The sequence below is a fragment of the Myripristis murdjan genome, chromosome 18 (genome assembly GCF_902150065.1).
Source record: "Myripristis murdjan chromosome 18, fMyrMur1.1, whole genome shotgun sequence".
NCBI classification, from domain to species: Eukaryota; Metazoa; Chordata; class Actinopteri; order Holocentriformes; family Holocentridae; genus Myripristis; species Myripristis murdjan.
This window is the reverse complement of record NC_043997.1, coordinates 15,629,523-15,645,245: the sequence shown is the minus strand read 5'-3', so window position 1 is coordinate 15,645,245 and position 15,723 is coordinate 15,629,523. Positions and strand designations below refer to the sequence as shown.

The 15,723-nt window shown below is 43.1% G+C and overlaps 1 protein-coding gene across 2 annotated transcripts in view; it reads left to right on the top strand.

Moving 5' to 3' along the window:
* rgs12a (regulator of G protein signaling 12a) overlaps positions 1 to 12,976 on the top strand; it is a 41,040-nt gene extending 28,064 nt beyond the window's left edge. For both annotated transcript variants that reach the window (XM_030076958.1, XM_030076957.1), the window contains exons 12-18: positions 286 to 359; positions 469 to 595; positions 1,137 to 1,233; positions 1,609 to 1,667; positions 3,043 to 3,154; positions 3,406 to 3,966; positions 12,135 to 12,976. In XM_030076958.1, coding sequence (XP_029932818.1) covers positions 286 to 359; positions 469 to 595; positions 1,137 to 1,233; positions 1,609 to 1,667; positions 3,043 to 3,154; positions 3,406 to 3,966; positions 12,135 to 12,424 — 1,320 coding nt within the window. In that variant the 3' untranslated portion in view covers positions 12,425 to 12,976. The remainder of the gene's footprint in view (positions 1 to 285; positions 360 to 468; positions 596 to 1,136; positions 1,234 to 1,608; positions 1,668 to 3,042; positions 3,155 to 3,405; positions 3,967 to 12,134) is intronic.
* The last annotated feature ends 2,747 nt before the right edge of the window (positions 12,977 to 15,723 follow it).

The following is a 15,723-nucleotide window of genomic DNA, read 5'->3' as shown; positions in this document are numbered from 1 at the left end:
GGATGAATTGAAACAATTCTCTGTTTATGATAAGTCGGTCCTCCTCAATCCAGAGTGACTTTACGATGCTTCATTGTGTTTGAGACAGGGAATCTTTGTTACAACTGAACTAAAGCGACCTGAACTGAACTAACCTGAGTTCAAAAGACAAAATTAAAGAGGATTGAACTACAGATTAATCGTATTCTGAGGAGTAGATACTATTACTACTGTGTTTTGGTTTTGTGATTGGGGTTTTATGTGTTGCTGCTGGTGACTCATGCTTTATTCATCTTCTCCTCATAGCCTTTAGTTTTGGACCAAGACTGCTTGACCCTCAGCTCACGAGACTTGAGACTGGAGCGGCGCACTTTGTTTAGGTATAGACACTCGAGTTGTTTATTTGGAAATGTTAAATTCCTGTGATTTCTAGTTTTTTTTACCCTTTAATACTGTAACATTTATATTTTCTTTTCCCTTTTTTCCCAGATTGGACCTGGTACCCATTAACCGCTCCGTGGGCCTGAAAGCCAAACCCACCAAACCAGTCACTGAGGTCCTGCGTCCTGTGGTGGCCAAATATGGCCTCCACCTCAGTGATCTTGTGGCCAAAATAGTAAGTCGTCCCCGGTGGCTACAATGCCTTAATCTGTTTGAAGCTCCTGTGAGTCTGAAGCTCAGCCTGTACAGTGTATGACAGTGCCACAGGGTGGAGTTTCATGGTCAGGGGAGGGAAGCGACCGCATCCTTTTCCATCTTTCCTCGGTGGTTAGCACTCTCTGACTCAACCCAGGCTCTGAAGATGGAGCACTAGGGCTATAATTAAGAATGACGACACTCCTCAAACATGTCGAGTCCTCACTCCTCCCCTAAATCCTTGCCAGATGATTTATTCTGGTCCTGTGGGTTTCCAGGCATTATAACTGTATTATACAGCAAATCCAAATCCGAGAGCTGTTTTATAAATTGAGCGAGCACTTGTGAATCACAAGGCCGACGAACATAGAGTTGAGGGAGTGACCTAAAACATCAACCCTACACTAATATACTAAATGTGTTTTTAGAAGCATTAAGAGAGATTAAACAGCAACATATTTAGGCTTCACCATGCTATGTGAACAAGCTAACATGTAAGCCTCTCAAATGTGTTATTTTAGAGTGGAGAAACTGAGCCTTTGGACCTGGGTGCCCCAATATCTAGCTTGGACGGCCTGCGTGTTGTGTTGGAGCGAGCAGATCCAGCCTCGGGGAAAGGTAAGACGACTTGACAAGCTAAAAACCCAGGCAAACAAACTGAAACAGACATAAAATCAACAAACACTGAAAATAGACGCCACTCTGACTTGCTGACAGGGCGAAGCTCTTATAAATGCTGTGAAGTGGAGAAATCATCAGTCACTGTTGCCCTTTCTGCACAGAGCCCCGGTTTCCAGGAATTTAACTGCCAATTGTAATCAGTGCCCTCTTCCGTTGTTCCACTCCCGGTGATTTGTTTGAGTTTTGGAGGACATGTTTCATGGCTCATACTTACCCCAAGTGTCCTCTTGGGGTAAGTCTGACTCTCTCTCCTTATGTGTCTCTGATCCCAATCAAAATTTTTGATACACATCCTCTCTCTGTCCCAAACAGACAAGTCCAAGTCTTGCTCCTTAAAAGGCCACCCACCAGCCAGGAGTCTCTCTGCAACAGTAAGACCTTACATCTTCTTTATCCTCATATATCGCTCAAAACTCCAAATATGGTGTCACACCCTTTTCCGTTGCTGTGCTGCTTCTGTCACATTCAGTGTCATTCAACAGTAACTCAAATAAACCTTTATTAACATTCAGGCGATGACAAGCTCTTAATTGGTGTGTAATTCCTGTATTTTGGTTTCTTCGCTCTAACACTGCTTGCAGCTGACTCACTCCTTGAAAATTTCCATGCTTAGGCAACAAACTATTGCACCATACGGCACCATATGATCCAATTGGTGTAGGTACTACTAGCGGGGTCGGTTATAATCTTTCTCGACAGACTCCCCATTCGAAATGAGAATTTTGCCTCCGCTGGGTGCTCTTGGTTGTTTCAAGGGTGAGAAAGGCATATCCTGCCCGTCAATGCTTCATTGAATAATGATTGGGTGTGGGAGGTGCTTAGAAGTCTTGGTGGGCATTCAACAGGAACATGAGCTGGCTGTGTTCTGCTAGATATTATAAAATTGTTCCCAGGAAAACACTAGAATGAATGGACGGATGCCGAAAGCAACAGCATCTCCTCATCATTGCTTAACAACGTCTTTTATTTACCAAGTAGTCAAACATATTTGACGCTGGATCGTTCAAACTTTTCCTGAAATCAGTTGGAAGACATTCAAAAACATTACCTTAAACAGAGACTTGCGCAAGTTTAAATATTTCACTTGAATGTAAGAAAGTTGGAAAGTTGCATCAGATGTCAAAAATGTCAACCATCAAGCCCACTTTTAGCTCTCCACTTGCATGCTGGCCTGAAACAGAGGCAACATGCTGGAAATAGAAAGAGGAGTAGGGGTATCTTCCACTCAGTAACTTCCAAAGCAAAACTGAATGGCCAAGAGCTTCCCTGCCTTACACCCAATGCATGCTGGGAGAGGCTCGAGCCCCACGCGACCCCGAGGTTAGAGGCAAAGTTTGCCTCAAGCGCTTTCTGTCAGACTTTCCTCTTAGGACAAAGGGTTTAGGCTAGAGTTAGGATTAGGGATGGGTGGTGCCAGTATTCTTTCTGACAGAAAGCACTCGAGGCAAACTTCACCCTTCAGCCGACCCTGAATAGGAATAAGCTGATATAGAAAATGAACGGATGGATGGCTGAGAGCTTTACCCACTAGACGGCATCGCTCTTGAACAGAGATCGGGTCAGTTAAGATGTTGAGTTAGCCGGACAACATCATCATCATGTGAAGGTCTCAGTAAGTCTGGACACTTTGCTCAGTAGGATGCCTGGCAGCGCACGCATAGCCTCTTCACCGAACCCTACCCCTTCCAACCCCCCCCATCCCTCTACTCCCCTTAACAGAGTGCATTGTTATTGTTGCGTCTGCAGGGAGATGAGAGGTCATCAGGAAAGGACTTTTCTGTGAGAGCAAGTGGACCAGACTCTGCGCTCCCAGGGGAAAAGAGAAAACAGAAAAAGATTAATATAGATGAAGCTGAAGGTAAATTCTCTTTCCCTTCTATCTCTCTCTCTCTTTTATAACCTGTGGTGGATTTCTCAGCTTTGCTTTGCCTCATGACTAACTGTTATCTCCTTGGCAGCTCTAGAAGAGGGTTATTTTCCCTGTCAAATGTGAGCCTGCTATGCTGCATGTTAAACCCAACTAATCCTCCTCTTCCAGGTGCCCACCGGTTTGAGAAGTTTCAGCAAGGTAACGCCTTTCATTCGTTTTTTTTTTCCCCCATCTTCCAGAATTCTTTGAACTGCTGAGCCGAGCGCAGAGCAGCCGGGCCAACGACCAACGTGGACTCCTCAGCAAAGAGGATCTGGTGCTTCCCGACTTCCTGCGTCTGGCTTCTCCCACCTCCTCTTGCTCTGTCTCCTCCAACCTCGCCTGCTCCACTCCTGACTCCCTAAAACAAGGCCAGGGTGCGGGTCGGGAGAACGGCATCTCCCAACGCATGCCCCTCAGTTCCAGCCTTCGATCAGAGAGCCTGGACTCCTCGCTTAGCTCCAGTGCCAACGGACTCTCTGGGACAAGGCGGTGCCTGCTGCCCCCTCCACGCCACCCGCCCTTCGGCACCCACCTCTCTCCGATCGCCCGTCCGGGCCTCCGAACTGTGGAGGAGGACTGCCACGGCGACCTGACGCTAGTGGGGGAGGGCGACATCAGCAGCCCCAACAGCACCCTGCTGCCCCCGTCGCTGTCCCCCATGCCGTCCTTTGAGGGCAGCCTGCCTGAGGCCAACTTCACCCCGCCCACCCCCTGCTCTCAGTCTCAAGACGCAAGCGGAGAGGGACAGTCCAGTTCAGGTACTTCTAGAGTGTGATAGTACAGTGCTCCGTGAGTTTGTGTGTATGTGTGTGTGTGTGTGTGTGTGTGCGTGTGTGTGTCGTACATGCATGTGTGTGCTGCTCCCGACAATCTGACCTGACCTCCTCCATGATAATTCCTACTACACTGACTCTGATGCACTTTATTGACAGGTTGAAAATGAATCTTCCTCAGTTTGCCAATCATTTTAAACCCAGTTTGATTTGTTTTGAATAAACATAGACAAGCATGTGTTTGACTGATTGATCTCAACTGCTTTCAGATCGATTGTAAATATTGATATGTATATATATATATATAAACACACACATATATATATATATATAGTTAAGTGAGTAACATTTACTTGGCTATTATTTTCCGTTCGCACCACAAATTATTGGGTTGGCTATATGATTGGGATTAGTGTGTTCCAGCTGAACATTGAGAGTGACTAATTTTGTACCTTTGAGTGCATGAGAATGATGTAATTGATGTCAGGACTTATCGGTAATGATATGCATAATGCATAGGGATCATTGATCAATATTTGACAGTACTGTAGTCAATGAATATTGTAATAAAGAGAATAATTCAGAACAAATGAACAAGGGTGTGAAGCTTGCTACAGAACTGAAAGTCAGATTAGCAGCTGTGTTTACTGGCATTAAGAGTTCATCATGTGTAATTACAGTACAACAAACCACTTTTTGGAGACCCGTGATACTGTTATGTGGAAGCAAATATTATAATTGATCTACTTGTCTGTACTAAAATCTTGTTACAAATCAAATACTGTATTCCTCTCCATTCCTCCATCTCTAAGTAAACGCAATTCAACAATGTCACGGACAAAAAGGTATTTTGCTTACATAACTCGGTAAAATGTGTGAGTCATCGAGTGGTGTCAACTTTGCTACGGCAACTCAAACAGCGGTGAAAATAATTATGTGGTCATTGGAGGACAAGTGCCCTTCAGTGCTGGTGACATTGTTGAATTGGCTGTCATTCTTTATCTGGGTCATTCTCTCCCTCTCTAGATGCCTGTTGTAGATAATCATTGCCAATAAACTGTGTACCTGTGTTTGATTAGATCTAATAAATGTTAGAATTGGAAATCACTCTCGTCTGTCTTTTTACACGTTCATGAGCTCAATTTCCCCAACCATTTCTCCGCCTCCGCATGCCTTCTCCCGTGTTCATTTAGCTCGCTCTCATTTTGTCTTCTGGCATCCTTTGCTTATCAACTCACACTCTTTTTCTCTGTGCGCTGAGTGTGTTTTGCTTTGTTGTGTTGCCGCTCGGTGTGTGTTTCAGTTTTGATGCGTTCATGCAGTCTTGACTGTCAAACATTAATTCTCTTTGATCTGTTGTGTGTGTGTGTGTGTACCTGCTCAGTGTATTGTCTTTGTGGGAAGACAGCGGTGTGTGTCACTGCCTGTTGCGTGGAGCTTTGAATCACCAGTCAGTGTGGCATTGTGGGTCTGTTCGGTTTGGTCTGTCTTGTGTTGGATTTATGTTTTCAAAGCTTGCCATTATGTGGGTTCATTCTGTGTGGTGTGCAAGATCATTATCATCCCCTGCAGATGATTTTCATTTTCCATTTCCTCTCCCTACTTTTGTTAGTCTTCACTCCTCCAGTGTTTGTCTTCCAAGGGAAAGTGTGAAGCTCTGAGACTGAATTGTGTTGTGCTGCTGTGGTGCGTTCTTGCAAAAATGAAGTGGGCATTCACAGGGATCGCACTGTTTCACTCTTGCCTAACTGTTGTCGCAAATTTACCAATTTTGGCCTAAAGCTTTCCCCCTCTCTCTGCGGTCTCGCTGGTGTTCAGATGCCCAATTAGAGACAATGGCATGTTTTGTTTCTCAACTTGAAAGGAAATCCCAAGGAAGCTCTCTTTGAAGCTCTGTGCTGAGCTCTAAAAAGGGAAATAATCATCAAGACAGCCTCATATCTTTTCCAACTCCTGTGCTGCAAAGCTCGTTTGCTTGACAAGCAAAGAGGCGCCCTGCACTTCAAAGCCCTCAGTTAAAGGTGGACAAAACATGCTCGGGCCTGACCTTTTTCTTCATCGGCCACGTTAATAGACAGGCCTCATGTAAGGTGATATGTACACAAGATAATGAAGAAGAGGTGAAGCCTTGCAGCTTCTCTGCTGGCTCGCTCCTCTTTTCTGGTTGCTAAGTGCATCAGCCTGATTCTTCCCACCACCGGGCACCATGGTAACCTTATCCACCAATTGGTTAAGCTACAGATAGAAACTGTCACTATTGTTATTAATCTTTCTACCTCTCCGTCTCTCTTTCTCCCACACTCTAAAATAGAAATATAGCTAATGGCTATGACTCAAAATGTACCCTTATTTCTACATTGCTTGACATCTCGGTGTCACCGTGTGCAGATTTGCAAACATTGAGTTGCCTACTGAAAACACATCACCGAGTCATTACCTTTGACCTTCAGCTGGACGGTCATGCTCACATGCACATTCATGTGTGTGTGAGGAACATCCACTGAATAAGGCCAGAGTCCAGCCAGTCCAAACAAGCACTTCACTATATTTCTATAAATCTGCTTATCTCAGTGGCTACAGAAACTATACTCATCTCCAGTTTTTGTGAATATTCATGTTGTTAGACTGACGCCCTCTGCTGTTCCAAAGGAATTCAAGGAACTGCACCGATGGAACAATATGTCATTTCGTTACAATATTTCAACTAATTAGATTCATCACAATCAGTCGTAGATATCAAAATAAATATGATGGAACACGGTTAAGATGGTTTGTTTCGCTTTCATATGAAGGATAAAATGGATGAGAGGGACGTCTTTAGCCTGCTGTTGTTTCCCAGGATCTTTTGATCCTGAGCTAAAGAGTCAAAGCACATGAGCTCATGGGGGCCGTAGAGATATGGTGCATCCGTGCATCAGGAGCACAGACTCGTTCAGTGCAGGGTATGAGTTCACTTGTAATTAGAACAAATGATTTCATCTGCAAAAACAAATATCTCTAGTTGTATTCATTTCTATAAACCATGTTATTCTGCAGATAAAATCAATCAAAAATTCATACTTGTAGGTTAATGCATAGGCGGCACTGGCATTAGCAGCAAAATTTATTTTGATTCGGGATATATGTGAAACATTACATACAACAATCAGTTCCATTTCTTATTATCATTATTAGCTGTAGTAGAAGTGGCAGTGGCAGCAGCAGTGGTAGCATTGACATCAATATCAGAAAATAATCTGTAAATACCTTGTCATGTAAAGCAGTGATGGGGCCAGGTGAATAAAGCTGTGGATTCAAGCTTAAAATATCTGTATGCACAAAATTAAAGAGATGCATACACAGTCTTTTCTCCTTGTTCCTTATCATTTTAAGACTGTACGTCCCTGCTCTGCCCTGATGGCCACTCTTGCAATTAGCCATGGCTTGACGTCAACACACCAGGAGACAGATGTATAAAACTGTATGCTCAAACCAGAGATATGCATACGGATACTTTTTGTTGGATTTAGAAAGCTTTATACACACTCTCACTATCAGCCATAAATGGAGGTTGACACACCCCTAATTAGCTAATTTCCATATAAATACCTGTTGCTGCTCATTCATATTTTTAGACATGGCAACTAAAAGGACAGCAAGGTCCTTTAACAGCGCCAAAGCAGCCTTCCTCTCATACTTACTCATCATAAGGACTATTAATTGATCACACATGTGCCTCTAAATAAATCCATCTATCAATTACATCTGTATTATGTGTGACAGAGTGCAACAGACACATTCTCACTCATAAATATAATAATTAAAAAACAAACAGGCTTGTACAAAATCATACAAGCACAGTGAAATTGGATGTTAGGGACACTTAGTATATTAAAATAATAAAGTTACAATGATACTGTTGCATAAATTCCCACTTTCACATTGTTTTGTACCACTTCTCCACCAGCCTGCAGCCAAAACTCTGTGTAGGCATGGTGTGAAGTACGCGGGGAGGTACACACAGTCTCATTTTTTATAAATACATACTGATTTCTGTGTAGAAAATAGCCCATGCATGTTTCTGTGCGTACGCAGTGTATATATATCTGACCCCAGCTGCTGAACCTGGTTGAGACAGTCTTTATCATGAGCCAGAAAGTCAGACTTGTTCTCAGTTTAGATGTACATCGGCAGCGTCTCCTGCAGCCACATTATGCACCATGTGCTACATATTGTGAGCTATAACAGCTTATTGCTTGACACAAGTAGGTGTTACTTGTGATCTGATGTGTGCATTATTGTTATTCCTATATTTGTGTACAAGTCTGGTAATAATACACTAACCCAGACTATTTACAATGAGTCATGCTTATACAAAAAAAAGGATGTTAACCCACATATTTATAGATTACATCATTACATAAAACTGGAGACCTAATACACTGCTTTGGTGTAATGACATGATTACAGCTCCAAATTCCTTTCTTCACATTATCCTCCTCTTTGCCACATCACTGCCCATATCACACTTTGCTCCGCTGACTCACAAGTCTTTGTATGCAGAGTGTAACGCAGGCTGAAGCCACACAGATTCTCACTACACCCTCTCCTCTTTTATAAATTCCACTTTCTGGGTGGAAATTGGCGCGGTGTGCATCCGCCTTGTGCGTGGGCGTCATTTACATTTCTACCCCAGATTTTAGGACAGGTTTTTCAGCCCTGTGCACTTGATTGTAGAGCAGTCCCTGATTAAATAGATAATGCAAACACGAGCCTGGCTGTGAAATCCACCGCTTGAATACAAGTCTCACCACAACCATCAGTGTGATCTTTCCCCCCTGTTGCAGATGCTGCGTGTCGACTTTCACGGGTAGTGACTCAGTCATCCACTAGGGGGCGACAACACACAGCCCAAGTCTATTCATTCACATAATGCTGATTAATCTGAAGGCACAGTGCGTTTGAGATGAGTCAACATTAAAGCTGTCTTCCTGATAGAAGAAGTGATTTCACCATTATAGTTTTCTAAATGTTTGCTTTGGATAGATTCAGTGAGTTAATATAGGATGGGCGCCTCCCCTCCTCTCCTGCAGCATCCACGCTCAATCAGATGAGTTAATTGCTCAAGTTTTTGGTCAAAGGAAAAGTTTAGCCCATATGGGGAAGATTTAAAGGAGCCCTGGAAGTAAAATGGGACATCTGCCCGATGGCCAAGTGGTCTGCAACGACTCAAACTGTTCGGGCAGGATGCACCTCAGGGACCATATGGCTCAGCTTTCCTTCAGGCCCTTTCCTCTGTCTTCTGTGTGACAAATCTGAGAACTGGCAGAGGCTGACCCTGGGCCAGCCTTATCATCCATCTGGCGGTCAGGGGAGGGCCTCGACGCAGATCTCTGGCAGGCAGCCGCGGAGAGGAAGACTGCTGCTGGGCGTGTTCCAGTCTATCTCCGCTCCCTGCCGCGGACACGGCGCTCCGCAGGAGGCATGCGCGTGTTAATTAAATGCCTGTGCCAAGACATCATTTAACACGTCATGGCAAGTCAGCGTGCTCGGACACTGGAAATACGCACGACTAACACACCGTGGGAAAACTGGCCCTACTTTATCTATTCATTTATTTTCATCTTTTATTCCGTGTAAAATATTCTGAAGATACATGGGAACCTTTTTGATTCAGAAATGATCCGCGCTGTGCCAAATCCAGCCAGTTGACGCATGACATTGAAAATATTGTTCAAAAAATTAAAATATAAAAAATATATATAAAAAATGTCTTAAACTAAAACACGTCCTGGGTAATTTAGAGAATAAATCAATGGCCTTGTCAGTAGGCTACTTTTAAACATATTTTTTTAGAGCATGGTTTATAATTAATCAATACAAAAAAGCTCTTTTCCTATTCTGACTAGAATCAGTCAAATCAATGGTCTTGAAATTAATCAATACAAAAAAGCTCTTTTCCTATTCTGACTAGAATCAGTCAAATCAATGGTCTTGAAAGTACTTTTTTTGTTATTAATATATAAACCATGGCCATTTTTGAGTCAAATGCATTCCTACAGGTTTTCAGAATATTTTATTCTAAAAAAAAAAAAAAAATCAAGTCCTTGGGAGTACTTGATTTTATTATTATTTAAGATATAAAGCTTATTTTTATCAGCACGCCTCGGCGCTCTCCACCTCTCTCCATCCTAGAATCAGCACATCACACCCTGATGAAAAACCCTGTGATGGAGATCTGAAGTTTCCTTCCAAAATGAGATATCCACTGTTTAAAAATAAATGGGATCAGCTCCCCTGTATTGACTTTTGGCATCAAAGTTAACTCGTCTTAAGACATTTGCATATAAATAAGATTTTTTCTCTGTTTTTTGGGGGCAGGATCATTTTTGTTTCTATCAAATATTGCCTGATAAATTTCTCACAGCATTCTTTTTCATATCTGATAGGTCTACGTAGCATTTTGGACTGAAACTTTTCATTTGCTCTGATATGGCAGCAGTCTTAAGTTTTAAAAGTAAGCAATTTCCTGACTTGATGAGATGATGAAGAAAAAAACAAGCGCAAATGATGTTATTATGCGACCAGGTGTGTGCATGCATCCACCCATTTATGCATTCACACACCAAACCATCACCAATGCAAGTATCTGTGTGTACGTGTACATCTGTCTGTTTGTGTGTGTGTGTGTGTGTGTGTGTGTGTGTGTTGAAAAAGTTTGGCCATGTTACATGAATCTGTTTAGAAGTTATGTGCCTTTTTGTCATAGGCCACTCCCACTGCCACGCCCCCTTTCAGCCACTTGGTACACACAGTTAATCAGCTGTCTTTTGGCTCATGACCAACCTTTCCGCAAAATCTTGTGCAAGTCTGTGAATCCATTTGGAAGTCACACACACTTGGCCTCCAGGGTCCAGCCTCCCTGGGTGAAAACTGTGGCCGCCAAAGGGTGGGGAAACTTTTGTGCCCCAATTAACCCACCAAGTGACCGACAGAGCGAGCTATAGAGCTGCTGGTTCCAGCGATAAACAAGGGCTACTTGACTTCTAGTTTTGATCAATTCCCCAGTGTCAGACTTGCCCCCGGTACTCTTTATTTATTACGTCATAAAACCCTGCAACTCGCTGAACAGTCCTTGAACTTGACATCCGAGCGACTAGAGGATGCCCGTTTCAAGTGAAAGCCATGCAGTCATGCCAGCAATACTGTCATTTTGCTGTAGGTCTGTGTAAGGTCAGCTGCAGGAACTCTCGGGCTGTGTTTACATCAGTCCTGAACAGCGGTGAATCACAGCCAGCGGAGTTCAGAGGGTCTGTGTGTGTTGGAGCGCTGTGTTTGACTCACTCAGGACTCTGTGTTTAGAGTCTAGGGGGCCACCGGGTTCAGGAGAGAAGTGGAGAGTTTATCAGTCATCAGAACGCTAATGCCAGCATCCCAGAAACTCTGGCTTTAGCCCCCCTCGCACACACTTGCATAAGCGGGTGACCGTGGGAGTCCAAGTGCACAACAGACCCTCTCGAAACGTGGAGGTTAATGTTTTATAAACCCGTCGCAGGGCTTGTTGTCTGGGTAATGCTGCTCTGTAGTCCATCTAAATCGAAATACAAAGGATGATGCTGAAATATCCCGCAGTGGTGACATAGCATGGTGCCAGTAAAGCAATGAACGAGTCACATCTGATCATATTGACAATAATTTCCTGTGATTTGTCCAGACAGTTTCAGCAGATTTGCGGCGGAAACAATTGTGTCATGAGGCATGTCTCAACAACGGCTCTCCGCAGCAACAGATTACACGAATATACTAAAGTGGTGTGTTCTTTCAAGCGATGCAAAGAAACCGAAATGCACATGCAGGATGATTGACGATTTCCATTTCTGAGATAATTCGAAGTCTATTAGTCCCTTACACTTTTAGCCGTCATGTGTTATAATGAGAATTCAGTGCTGTGTCACCCATGGACCCATGTGAGTCAAAGATTCATATAGAGGAAGTAAAACTTGAATATGAATGAGACTGGATTTTTACTGTGTCCATAATCTGTGTTCAGACGTATTCAACAAATCCAAGTAAACTGACTTCAGTTGTTATGGTTTCTTTCCATAAAACAAACATCTTGGACCCCCAAAGCATATTATTAATTTCCCCTTGTCTTTCCTCTCTCCCATCCACAGAGGCAAAAGGAGACGCAGTGAGCTCCCAAACCAAATCTGCGACCGGTGGAGCCGACCCCTCCCAGGCCGGTCAGGAGGTGATGGACGTGGAGGGCGTCCATCTGGAGGAGGGGATGCTGAGCTCGTCCCAGGGAGAGGACTCCGAGCTCAGCCTGAGCTTCCAGGGCTACGTGGCCGAGCTGCGGCAGTGCCAGAGCAAGATGAGGAACGCCCAGATGCCCCAAAACGGCCGCAACCCGCCAGAGGGCAAAGACCCCAAGACGGACCTTTACAAGGCGACGATTGTCTGAAGGGAACCCCACGCCACTCCTGCACTTTTAAAGCCTGACGCACTGTCTTCTGAAAGAGAATCAGACGAGCAAAGGGACTGCCTGTACTGAAGCTGTCGATTTCCACTCCAAAAACCAATCTTACGGTTATAGATGTTGTATATTTGTTGGAGATTTCTGGCATCTTCCTGTTCTGTTAGTTTTTAGTTCTGGTTGTAATTTTTGGGATCTGTTTTGTTATGTTATGATATAGTTCGATAATTACGCACAAAGCTATGAAGAATCAAGAAGTTTGCCCTGTAAAATAAGTTCCTGTGGTGAGCCATGATATACTGAGGAAAGCCATGAAGGAAGCCATACAGTTCACATTGTTGGGACAGTACGCTGTTTGTAGGATCATAAGGGAAGCTAATCACAATTTTCTTGGGTATTTCACTATTTCCTCGTTATATCGTCTTCCTATGTTTTACAGTGATTACATGATGATGGTACTTTCTTGCCTGTAATTTCAGCTTCTGTGGTTTTCAGTGGCATTCTACTTGGTTGTTCAAAATTTAAAATGATTAAAAAGCATTGATGGCTATACAGTTGAAACTCCTTTTTTTTTTTTTTTTTTAGCATAGTGGAGTCATCTTGTATAATTTCTGGCAACAGGGAAATTCTTGCCATCCCACCCTTAGCCTTTTAAGTCAATCGTGAAGCTAGCGAGGACATGTGGATGCTGTGTAAATGTTTACCCCCCAGCTGTCTGATTCAGCTGGTGCATTAGTGAGGATGAGAAATGTGAGAGGGGAAGGGGAAGTGTCCAGTGTTGCAATGCAGCCTCTTTTCATATCTTAACTGTGTGCTTAGGTGCTCGCTAAGGTGTAGTCGTCTTATGTGCCGATTTTGTCTTTGGTTAAAATGGAATTTCAGCTGGTATGTGTGCAATGTGGGTTATAAGAAGTGGCAGAGGATCTCCTCCCACAATTCAAGGTAATGAGTCACAGAAAGGCTTCCCAGGCACATGCTAATTAGGACACTTGGCCCAGTCATTTCATCATTAGTATGTAATAACCAGGCTGCCCACTTCCCCAGTTTCTGCTCAGACCACAGGCAGTCTACAGGGTCTAACTGAGGGATTTTGGGCCTGAGCCCAAAGAGTTAGTGGGGTGAAATTTCTGCAAGACAGCACAAATTATCACAAGTGCACTATATGATGATGGCACTAAGTAGAGCACAAACATCCACCAATACTGAACAATTCTGCAACTTTGAACTTGTATAATTTTTTTGTTTGTTCATTCTTTCTCTTCCGGATATGACATACCCAGAGCACTTGAATGCAACACTGTTTAGCAACTGACTAGGAAGCCAAAGATGTAAGACCTTCCTCTTGAACACAGCGTAACTGTTCTGGCTAAAAAAAACAAAACAAAACAAAAACAGAAAACAAGATAATCCTCTAATGATGGCAATTCCACTTCTGGATCACCATCATAATCATAATCAACTGATTCTTGGGCCAATGGCCATCTGTCAAGTTCAGCCAAATCCACTGGTATCTTTCTGCTACATCTTTCTAACAAACAAGGATGAAAAAAAAACTTCCCTCAGAATGATATATATAAACTTCTTATTTGGATGAGGTCAGTACACAGAGCCGCTGCTGCTGTTTAAATGTTCTGCCTCTAACCAGCTGTCTGCCTGTTGCCTCAGCTTTTCCAACATGCAGCGGCGAGCCCTTGGACTTTATCACAAACATGGAAGGGAAAGCAGAGCTGGAACACAAGCAATATAATGACATGCAAAGAGGCATCAAAATTAGATAGTGACACATTACACAATTAATTGGAAATATGTGGTTTTACTATTAATTAACAATCAATTAATAACTCCTCTAGCTCAGGGTTTTTCAAACTTTTTCATGTTGCTGAACCCGAAATTGGCTTTTATTGAGCTGTGAGCCCCCATTTGAAATTATTTTGCCCCAGAGGCCCTGATATGAAAAGATAATTGGTTTATATTGAGCATTAAATTGTTGAGATCAGCGGTTCTCAGGCTCTGGGAAACACTGTGAGGACTATTTTAATTTCACTATTATTTCACTGACTAGTTAGTCCAATGAGAGACTGTATAAGAACGACTTTTCTGTCCATAGATTTTACACTCTTCACTGTTAATCTGCCAGTCTACAGTATAGAGAGTTATGGATTAATTAAATCTTACAAGATGTGCAGATCCCTGAGGCAACATCTCATCAAATACAGGTCCATAACCTGATGTATATCAATTTGGGCATCCTTTACAACAAAAAGTTTGAGAACCACTAGTTTAGATGTCATAGTTTACACAAAATGCATCGTACACTTTTATACTGCTATAATTTCCTGCCATGTTTACAAACCATGGCACTATGCGCTAATTTACTAGCTATGTGACTATAAAGCTATAGAATATATAAAGAAAATATGACTATTTATGTCAATCCACTGCCTCTATTAGGAGTTAAACATAACCGTGTGTTGAACCTCGAGGTATTATTCACAGGCTGTTATTTCCCTGCTGGACCAAAGAGTCGGAGCGGCGTGCTGCCAGAGACCTGCAGCTGGACTGGACCATTTCCTGCACACAGGGACAGAGCTCCACTTGGTGTTGCGTTACATTTGGCTGCTCTGTATGACTTCACTGAAAGTTGTTTATTCACTAGAACTTGTTTAGTTGTTTGTGCTACCTGCAATAAGTGCTACTAATACTTGGGAACATCATTTTTGGGGTTTATCGGACAACAAATTGGCTTTTTTTCAGAGATGGCTTGTGAAACCTTCCTGCTGCACCACTGCATTCAGGTGCGCTTGAAACATTTACCTGGATACACGTGGGCAGGTTGGATCCGCCACCTGTTTTCCACCCACACATGATCTGTCCACTGACTCAATCAAAGGCAATCAAAGTCAACTTTTCCCAGATTGCATTTACTTTAATTACACGTTGTAGTTTTGCATTAACCTCAATGACAACTTGTGCAGGCCATGAGAACCATTTTTGGTCAAAGGAAATGTCGGGAAGCCCTGCAAGTATAATCATGTCCCTCTCAAATTAAAGTTGCATTGGATAAACCTGCTGCGTCATCAGATTTGAATACTTTAAGACAATCTACATCCCTCTACAGGAAATGCAGACACCCACAGTTTAACCTGCAAGCTGCCAAGACAGAGGGGCAAACCGTAGGCTTGAGAGACAAAGCCCAGAAAACCCCTGTGTTGTAGGTTGCACTGTGTTATGTAAGACTGTCACATTCCTGGATTCTCTCCTTTGCCCGGCTATTTGCCCAGTGTTTG